The sequence below is a fragment of the Trachymyrmex cornetzi genome, unplaced genomic scaffold, assembly GCF_001594075.2.
Source record: "Trachymyrmex cornetzi isolate Tcor2-1 unplaced genomic scaffold, Tcor1.1 scaffold607, whole genome shotgun sequence".
Taxonomy (NCBI): Eukaryota; Metazoa; Arthropoda; class Insecta; order Hymenoptera; family Formicidae; genus Trachymyrmex; species Trachymyrmex cornetzi.
The window spans coordinates 198,598-209,140 of record NW_017299923.1 but is presented as its reverse complement, the minus strand read 5'-3'; the positions used below and the strand labels follow the sequence as shown (position 1 = coordinate 209,140).

General features: G+C 34.4%; 1 protein-coding gene across 1 annotated transcript in view; it reads right to left on the bottom strand.

Annotated features, from left to right (window-relative positions):
• The window catches only part of LOC108766586 (prominin-like protein), a 47,024-nt gene extending 36,727 nt beyond the window's left edge, over positions 1-10,297 (bottom strand). Inside the window, 2 exon segments of the mRNA XM_018515975.1 lie at positions 9,894-10,281; positions 10,283-10,297. Of these exon segments, the coding sequence (XP_018371477.1) occupies positions 9,894-10,281; positions 10,283-10,297 (403 nt within the window).
• Positions 10,298-10,543: the final 246 nt, after the last annotated feature.

Here is a 10,543-nt window from a genome sequence, read left to right as displayed (position 1 = left end):
CCCCCCCTCGTATTACGTATGTATAAAGAACATCATTATCTCTCCAAATAGTAAAAGTTTTAAACAAATCTTAAGAAAAGTCATTTTGCAATACAACCACCTTAATATCAAGCTAGTAGCGCCACGATTTTTTTTAAATGGTACACGATACAAAATTATTAGGAATGATACAATTTAGTACAAAATAAGTACTAAAAATTCCAACAGTCTCATTTGATTCTGCTAATTTTGGTCCTGCTAACTTTATAGAACTGGGAGCGCCCATTGTGCTTCGCTTCTCGGTCCTTAGCATGGTATTACTGACCTTAACAGATATTTATTTTCAAAGAGGGCACACGCAAAACTCAAACGAGAGTTTTAATTCCACTATTTGGCGCCTCGCTCTAAAACACTTATCTGGCGCAAAAATTATCGAAATCGCCGCCTTCGTTGCTGCATGTGCCTTCAATAAAGGCTCTGGCGTTTTAAAGATAATGCAGTTGCTGAAAATAAATAATGGCCAACATCGTAACATATTCGTCAACAATTACGACGAGCAGCGAGTTGCGGGACAGGAACAGCGCCGATTAAGCAGCACGAAAAAGGCTCGCACAGCTCGTAGATTGCAACTAACGCGATGAAACGAATTTTATGAGGAAGCGGAAGGTTTACTGTATGGGTCTAAAATAGCAGATTATCGGTAAGTTGCCAAAAAACACTACTTTTTGATACCGAAAATTTTAAATCCATTTTTCTCAAAACCACTTTTTCGAATTTGGCGTTCAAAAATACAATCGATAAACTAGAAATTAAATGCCTATAACGGTCCAAGTTGAATCCTTAATAATGCTTAAATAATTTAAGTCGAAAAGTCCTCTATCATTTTGCAATTTTCGCAATGGTTAATTACGAGGTATTAATTGCTAAAAAATGGATTTTTCGACTCAGTTTAGTCTGTTCTATCTACATAAAAGTGCTTGACAAAAATTAACGGAGCACCATGTATAGGCATATAAATACATACATATATACAGAGTGTTTGGAAAATAATGATAAATCTTTCTCATAGGGACAGAATGGACCAAATTGAGAAGAAAAGTCCTCTATCTTGCAGTTTTTGCAATAGTTAACAAGATATTAATTGCTAAAAATTGCCGAAAATTGGTTTTTAATCATTTTTTACTTATATACTAACTATACAACTTTACAGAAAAACTGTAACAGACAAAAATTGTTTATTTTCTTCTTATAGAGTTCTAAGAATGTTTTTAGAATTTTTTCAGAATTTTTTAATACCGTATTTTCTCATGTTGGTAAAAATGGAAAAATGCAGTACTAAAAAGTTGATAAAAAATTCTGAAAAAATTTGTAGATTTCTATGAGAAGAAAATAAACAATTTTTGTTTCTTGCAATTTTTCTGTAAAGTTAATAGTGTTCGAATAAGAAATAATTGAAGACCAATTTTCGGCAATTTTCAGCAATTAATATCTTGTTAACTATTGCGAAAATTGCAAAATGGTAGAGGACTTTTCTTCTCAGTTTAGTCTATTCTGCCCCTATGCACAATATTTTGTTCCAAACACCCTGTATATTATACGTATATAGTATATACGTGAACGTACATGCATATATACATATATCATATTTGTAGTCATTCAAACTGTGCAACGAATTGGTTTTCCGAACTTATAAACGCAATTAAACTACTGTAATAATATTACACAAAAACTATTCGACCAATCGACTTCTTGTAAGACTTTTTAGATACATAATTGTCAACCATCCTAGATGAACAAAAAACTTATTAAAAAATCAGTATAAACAATTATTTCTGCGTAAATAAATCGAAATTTTTTGTTCAAAATTATTCCTTTTTCTTCAAAGTTCCACAATTCTTACAATTTGATACTTTTCTTCTATTTTTTTAATTCATCGAGGATAAAATGTTATCTAATTAAAAAAATTTTTTTGTCTTCTTGTTTTAGGCAATTACAAGGTTTCAAATTGCACGACAATTTACAACTCCGGTGATGAAGCACGATATTGATTAATAAATAACTTTTTATTATAGTCATTATTTATTTATTAAAAAATTATTTTTTGTATTCTTCAAATATACAACAAATCATCCTTAAAGTTTTGGAAAGATCGGCTTCATGGTTTAAAAAATTCGCAAAAAAACAGCTACTTTTCAGTGTTCTAAATCCCTTTAATTTAACAAAAAATTGATAATGTTTTTAATAGTGCCAATCGAAAAAAGAAATCAAAGCATCTATTACCTTGCATTGCATATACATACAGAATGTGAATATTCCATCAACAACCGAGCGAATCGGTGCAATTGTACAGACTCACTGTTGTGCAGGTAAGGGTTTCGATCGATTTTCCGCAGTCATTGACCTCCATGGTTACGTTAATACCATCGTTACCGCCGCGTGAGTTCAAATCGCAGTCCTTTTATGACTCTCACATTAGTAAAGCCACGAATCCTTTTCCAATATCATGTACAAATAAAATAAACAGAGATGTTCATTAACCCTCTACTACATGAGTGGATCATTTGGATCAGAGTGAAAATTTAGTCGGTCGCTATTTTTGTACGTTTATATTATAGAATATTGAAGTGAATGGGTAAAAAACTTGGAACATTTCTCTATCGATTGACATGATGCAATTCTTTCGTTGTTATCTTGTTGCTAATTATGCAATAAAAGTTTGGTTCGGGTAACTTGAACCCGTCAAATGTTAATTCAATAGATTTTTGCCGAAAGTGAAAATTCGTTTTTAATAAGTGCCTGTTTATCAGTGTATTTAAGTATATGTGTGTTGTCTTCTTATAATTAAAACATATATTTATTGTCAAAAATGCTTTTTGTTCCTTTATTCCACCCATTCTCTCAATTACTCTGTAAAAGCTTCGACATTATTTCTAAGTGGACACTGAGAAACTCATCAAAGTTTTGATGAGACCAGGCCGCCATGTTCTTTTTCCGAGTCATTAACAAATTGGTACTCTGGAATTACAAGCAATTATTTTTCATTGCACGGGCTAGTATAAAGTTCAAATCGAATCTCAATATAAACGATTTTTATATTTTGTGTACTAAGAATAACATATCGCACTTATTTTCTAGAATCAAATTGTAGTCTGTTTTACTTGTATACGAGTATATGTATATATATATATAATTAATTCATTTAAATAAATATATATAAATTCAACATCTTAACATTCAGACCGTAGTGGCGCTTCATAAATTATTTAATAAAAAACATGTTTCAATAATAATTTGGCGGAAGGTGCGCTCCCAGTATAAGGGCGCTCCTAAGTCAGAGCGTCACGTGAGCGCCCGGCGGCTCGACCGCCGAGCCTCGAGCGGTGGTGGGGATTGCGCGCCGGAATCGGCCCGAAATGTTGCAAATCCTTGCGAGCACTGAATTATAGCTTTAATTCAAATACTAGAGCGCGCCACGCTCTAAAGTTCGTTACACGATCGTCAACGAATTAAGGGCGCAGCACACACTCTTGCATAACGCATAATGCATAGTGCATAAAGGAATCAACCAATCAAAATTCTTCTTTTCCATGGAATGGGAGGAAAGGAAAGATTCTGATTAGTTGATTCGCTTATGCACTATGCATTATGCGTTATGCAAGAGTGTGTGCTGCGGCCTTTAGGTGCTCGCATGATTTGGTATACATTTGTGGCTATGTATAATATAAAAACTCATGGACACAATTCACCTATCAAATGGAAATTTTTTTTGAATGTTTCGCCGCGACCGTTGCGACGTTTTATTTGTCAAAGGGCTGCCGCGCACCGCGGCTAGAGATAATCAAAGGATTCTTTTTACGCGCCGCGACAGCGTGGCGCGCCCTTCTTTGCGACGTATTAATTATTTTCACTGACTTAGAGTGAGCACTAAATTTAGATATGTATATATTTCGATACTACAATGTCTAAGGATTATTTTAATACCAAAATCATGCGAGTACCTTATGCTTTGACGATCGGGTCACGAACTTTAGAGCTCGACGCGCTCTAATATTTGAATTAACGCTATATTTTAATTTTTTTTTTACTCTATTTTGAAGCACTAAATTAGCACTAAATTTCCTGTGTACTTATTTTTTGTATACGTGCGCTGTATATATTTTGTTTTTATGGGAGGTTCAGCTTGCCATTAAGCTGGACCCCCCATTTCTTTTTTTACTGCTAAACGGTTTGAGCACTAAATTTCGGAATAGGATATTGAATTAGCACCTAATTAGCACTATATTTTTTTGACCTATTCCGAACTTGATTTTCGATGGTGAAGTGTTCAGCTTAATAGAAGTGATTTACGCCATTCACGGATTACTAGTCCGCAAACGGAGCACCAAGCCACCCGACGTCTCAAGCCTGTCACATGAATGACGAACGTGATTATCGGAATTCCTGTGCTTTCTGGACAGACGATGACGTGCTATCTCGCTATCAACTTCCTGCTAGACGCGATATGCACGCTCCTATTTATTGCGCTTGGAAGGGTCAATGATCTGCGTAGTTCACAGAGTTATCGGAGTTTTTAATAGACCGCCCTGCGCCGCGCGGAAAGCGTTTGTGTATCGCTAAATATTATGAGAGCACTTTTGTTCTTTTCTTTGCGCACAAGCCGCAGAAGCAGATCACTAATTTCGTCTTCGAGCATTATCATTAGCAAGCGAAAAACGGATCACGTCACGTCGAAAATACGCTTCTATATTTTTCGCCATAATTATCGCGTAATTCGTGACAAAGCAAAAATACTTGACTGTGATAACTTTGAAGTTGATGTGTGTAACGTAAAAGCTAGTTAAATTTATGTATTGTTGAAAACACCATGCGACGAAATTATATGTACAAGTGTATGTGTGCGTGTACAAGAATTTTACTCTATAACGTGATTTTCTTGCTCGAATATGTAAATACAAATGAATAGGAAGATATATCAAACACATTATTTATTATACCTTTGGTTTCCTATATTAGACTCCTAAAATAAAAAATAGGATGTTCCATTTTAAAAAATCGACGTGACCTTAACTTGACCTTGACGACGCCATCCAAGGTCAAACTGATGAGATCAGCAAATAAATTTCTTTAAACCCCACAACTTTTGTTTAAACAGTTTTACGATTGGACCTTATCCTGCGAAAATAAAAGGGTGATACGGGTGGTCTGTAATACCCGGTATACTTATAATACGAAAGTGAAAATTCTACAACTGGAAATCTTTGATTTACATAGACACATTTCTCTCTTAAATAAACAGCTAACTTGCCTGTCATCTAATCTTTTTAACCTTCTTCCCAACTATATATGAGAAGATATTGTAAAACATCATTCAATCTCTTTTGACAATTTTAGACATAGAACTACAATGATTCACAACAATAAATTAAATTGATTATTAGAGAAAAATAATTAAAAAATTTTTGCTAATATTAAACCAATTAATTATTATTATCACATTGATAAATCGAATGAAACTCAACAAATAAATTTTTTTTTCCTCTTCAGAATATTTTCCTGATGAATTTATTCATAAAGTTATAAAGTTGATTTGAAAAAATTTTCTAAAAACAATACCGAATCCTTTGTTCCACATGAATGAAAAATTATTAATTTCTGGAACAAAGAAATTTCATCTAAAATCTCCAATTTATTGCAATTGGGCAGCAATTTTGATCTCCCTATCAATATTAACAAAAAAAAGGTTGTACATGAATTCGTCAAAGACGTAGACCATTATAATCGTTATATCAATATTGTAGATATAAAAAAAATTCATAGTGCTTCCATCCCACAGTTACATAGACTTTTGTTTAATAAAACAAAGAGAAATCACATGAAAAATAAATTGATATCTTTACACAAAAAAACTTTACAGTTCTGTAAATCAAATCCTGATGTCATTTTCACCAAGGCTGATAAAGGCAACGTAACAGTTGCCCTAAATAATGATTATAACAATAAAATAGAGGAGATGCTGAGTGATAATACTACTCATACTACAGTTGAAAAGAGTTCTATCAAAAATATTGAAAATAAAGCGAATTGCATAGTAAAAAAATGATTTTAGAGAGATTATCTATTCAAAAAAACGTACTTTTCCTTACATTCGTATTCTAGTGATTCCATTTTACCAAAAGCTTATGCACTCCCTAAGATCCACAAAGAAAACATTCCTTTCCGAATTATACTTTCATCGATTAATAAAGCACTTTATTCTTTAACAAAATACATTCATTAAATTATATCTGACAGCATTACTTTTGATGACAAACAAGTTAAGAATAGTTTGAATTTATACAAAACTCTCTCAGGTAAAAAAATTAAGAGTACTGACATTTTAATTTCGTTGGATGCAACATCTCTGTTCACTAATATTTCTTTGGACTTAGCTATACAGAATCTAAAAATTAGATGGAATTACGTAGAAAATAAAACATGCATTCTATTCGTTGAATTTATTTCTACTGTAGAATTTATACTATCGTCTACCTATTTTACATTCAATCCGTTATTTATAATCAAACTTATGACACTCCTATGATCTTTATCGCCCATAATCGCGAACTTAGTTTTGAATGATATAGAAGAAAAAGCATTAAAAGCTTTAAATACAGAATTCTATCTATAGAATTCATATCTTGAAAAATTAAGTAAGTTTGTCAAACATTGACTCCTTTTTCGGTGCAATACTTCTAATTTAATTAACATGTAATTATACGTTAATACATGTAATCATACGTTTGACGCCACTTTTTTCATCTTTAAACAAAGAAAGTTTCGACAACTATTACATAAAGAAGACTTAATTTTTAATAATTTATTTACTATAGTATATTGTCTAACGTTCCATTTATTAATAATTGTAAAAACTTCTCACATCTTTTATGATATAGATTAATGTCTTAATGAACTTTATTATCTTATTTTTTTAAGCTCGTGTTTGACCTACATGTCTTTCTATTTAATTTTACTTTATTTGAATAATGGTAATGAAAAAGCAAATTTTAATAAAAAATTAAAATCTAAATACCAAAATAACAATCCTGGCCAAGCAAATCAAGTACAAAAAGCCTGTATGTCAATCTATGTATCAACTTAAATGTAAAAAATACGAATACTTCATTTATAACTATTGTGAATCGTATTTTAGAGGTTAATAAAGGACAGACATGCCCGTTTTTACCATCGACATCTAGAATGGAGCGCTGATGGCAATGGTGGGGGTAGAAAGACGATTAGAGTGAGAGGCAGGAATAATAAGATCGTTCTTTCTCTGTTTACTGTTGTTTCTAACTATCTGATTGGTTGTTGGATTAACAACAACCAATCAGGCTTCAGTAAACAGAGAAAGAACGATCTTATTATTCCTGCCTCTCACTCTAATCGTCTTTCTACTCCCACCATTGCCATCAGCGGTCCATTCTAGATGTCGATGGTTTTTACCAATGCAAAGTTTAACTTTAATCTCGGTTCAACTAAAGGATCCCTTGTATGTTTTATTCTACTGAATATAAACTCTTCACCTTTTTCTAGTTTTAAGAATAAGAAAAAGATGAAGAGTCAGTTGAATCGAGATTAAGGTTAATCTACATTGGTAAAAACGGGCCACAGTCGCGTAAATTTAATCAAAACGAAATAAAACAACGGAGTGTATCAAATCTCATAAATTGATATTGATTTTCTTTGGACGCACGCATAATCTCATCGCTAGACCTAAATCCGATTTATATATAAGGAATATTTTAGAGAGAGAGAGTGTGTGGAACGCGTCATAAATTTACACGAGTAAGAATGATCGAATTCGTGGATAAAAGCGTCTGTTTATAGACATAAATTTATAATACAAATATTAGAAAATTTATATATTTTTATATTTTTCCTTCTATTCTTTTTTTCTTCTATTTTATTCTATGCGCAAGGGTTACAATATTAAGGGCCGGTTGTTCCACCTCTTGGTAAATTTTACCTGTGAGGTAAATCTGGTAATCCGCGTATGTGATTGGGTAATTTTGCTACTTATATCCAACAGGTAAAATTTACCAAAAGATGGAACAACCGGGCCTAAATGTAATTTAGAGATCTGTAAAATTTCTGCAAATGCACGAGTATAAGCTTTTGTTATAGATGCCATTACAAGCTCTCGCTTGTACATCGTATTTGTAACCAGATCGTAACTCGTGATCCCTCCATTCATCATTAAGACTATTGCCATTTTCCTCACATTAAGTAAATTATGACATCAGAAACGAGATGTGAACATGTAATCCTTTTTTCCTACCGTACGTTGAAATAAATAAATTTTTTCGCATGCCATCGCTTACATTAGATAACAAAGATTAATGAAATATCAAAGATTTGTCTTCGATTCGCGGATTAATAAATTTCGATTAATCATGGAGTCTGTATTTCTTACGGGAAATGTGTAGAAAAAGTATGTAAAATTATACAAATCATAAATATAAAATCATACTTATACATTTTTACTATGAACTTTTAATGTTGTGATTTTTACACTGATTCGTACAATTTTACACACTTTTGCAGTGTCAGCTGAATTATTACGGCGCTTTTAACAAACATAGAATAATGAAACAAAGGATCTCTTGTATGTTTATTCTACCAAATATACGAACACGGTGGCATATGAAAAATTAAACTTATTTCGGTACAGGACGCAAAAAAACATGCGAGTTTTTGGCTTTTGTAATTTAACTCGCAAATCGATATGACTGTAATAAGGAAACAGAAATCCTAGATTACAATAACTTCGGTTAGCGCTCATTTTAACTGACGAAAATTTTTCCTTTGCCTACATCATAAATAGGATGACAAGAAAGATAAAAGTTGCTTTCCTTTTGGGAGACATAATCAATATAAACATCGTCCAATTCTTGGCATTCAATGAATAACAAAGATAGAATGATACTTGTGTCGACTGTATCTTCCAAAAAGAAAGCAACTATAATCATTGAGTAGAATTACCGAGATAAAATTAGTTAGCTCAGACTTATCGCGTCTTCATTTTTAAAATCAGCTCCAATATTGCACGGGATTTTAAAAGCTTTAGAGTTAATTAATTTTTAATTCTCTCTTCCCATCACGATTCTATTTCTTCATATTATTATATGTATACCCAAGATAAGATATGAATTACAAATCGCTTGTGAGAAGACTCAAATGATCTCGTGCAGTTTTTATTTGGTGACCTTCATGGGTAATTCGTCGATCTCGCGCGAGCGACAAACGCGTCCGCTTCTAAAGGTGGGTTCGCATTGGAGTTTATTAATGAAGTGCAGTTCTCTTGCAATTCGTTGATGGCCTTTCAGGGCCAGACAATTACGAGAAATTAAGTATACCTCTTCGATATAAAAGTCTCTTCATCATTTCTGTTCATTTTTAACCTTTTCTTGCAACACCGACAAATATATTCGACACTTCGGCACGCCTTTCCAGTACGCATATATTTTTATCGAAATATTTTAGTTTATTAATGGAAATATTCATATCGATGGCATACAGTCCGCTAAGTCGCTTTTGCTCCGCAATTACTCATCGCTCCGACGGGACGGTGGCGGCGAGATAAAATCTATCGCGGTGATTGAAAACACGAACGAGACGAAACTCCGTTACCCTGTGTCAATCCCTGTGTTGATGCTTTGACAGTCCATTTTGTTTACCAACACAGCGATCATTTTCCGAGCGTATGACGCAATATTGGTATTACAGGATGTAACCGTTGCCTAGAAGGGCGAAAATGCGCGACGCACCATGTACGATGCCATGCCCTAACCCCAAATCCTCCCTTCCCCCACCCCTTACTAGCGTCTCCGGCGGGATCTCGCAGGAGACAGAGATTCGAGAATAGGAGCACTCACCCTCCGGATACGCCTGCTTGCTCTGCACCAAATCGATGAATATATTCGTCACATTGTACAGCTGGCCCATGCCCTTTGGATTGAACTTAGTGGTAGCGTTGTAAGGCAGCCCAACGGTGTTCACCGTCGAATAGCTGAGCGCCTGCGAGGCCATTATCTCGTTAAGTTGCCTGTCTAGATCCTCGCTGATCGCCCGCATACGGCCGGTCAGGCTGGTCTCCTCACTTAATACCGGCCACAAGAGCACGAAAGACACAGCGAGTACACGTATGAGAGACGACATCAAGACCGACGATCCGGTCTCCACCATTACAGATCCGTACTTAAGCCGATTCATTTTTAGCGACTCGCGCCTGGGACGCGCCGCTACCGACTGACTCTGGCCGCTGGCGTCTCCAGCTCATTCTCAGTTCTCAGTGCTCTCACAACAACAAGCGGAACGCCGGAATTGGACCATCGTCTCCCACTCTATCACGTCGTGCTTTTCCTCGCGCCTTCTCTTTCGTTTTTTCCACAGAGATATAAGATAGACCCAGCATCTATAGTATATGCTGATTGCTGTGTTGACAGAACGGTGTGAGAGGCAAAATATCGGGGCAACCTATCCTTTTCTGCGCGAGCTTCTTGGCTGCGTTCCACTTAATGCTCGC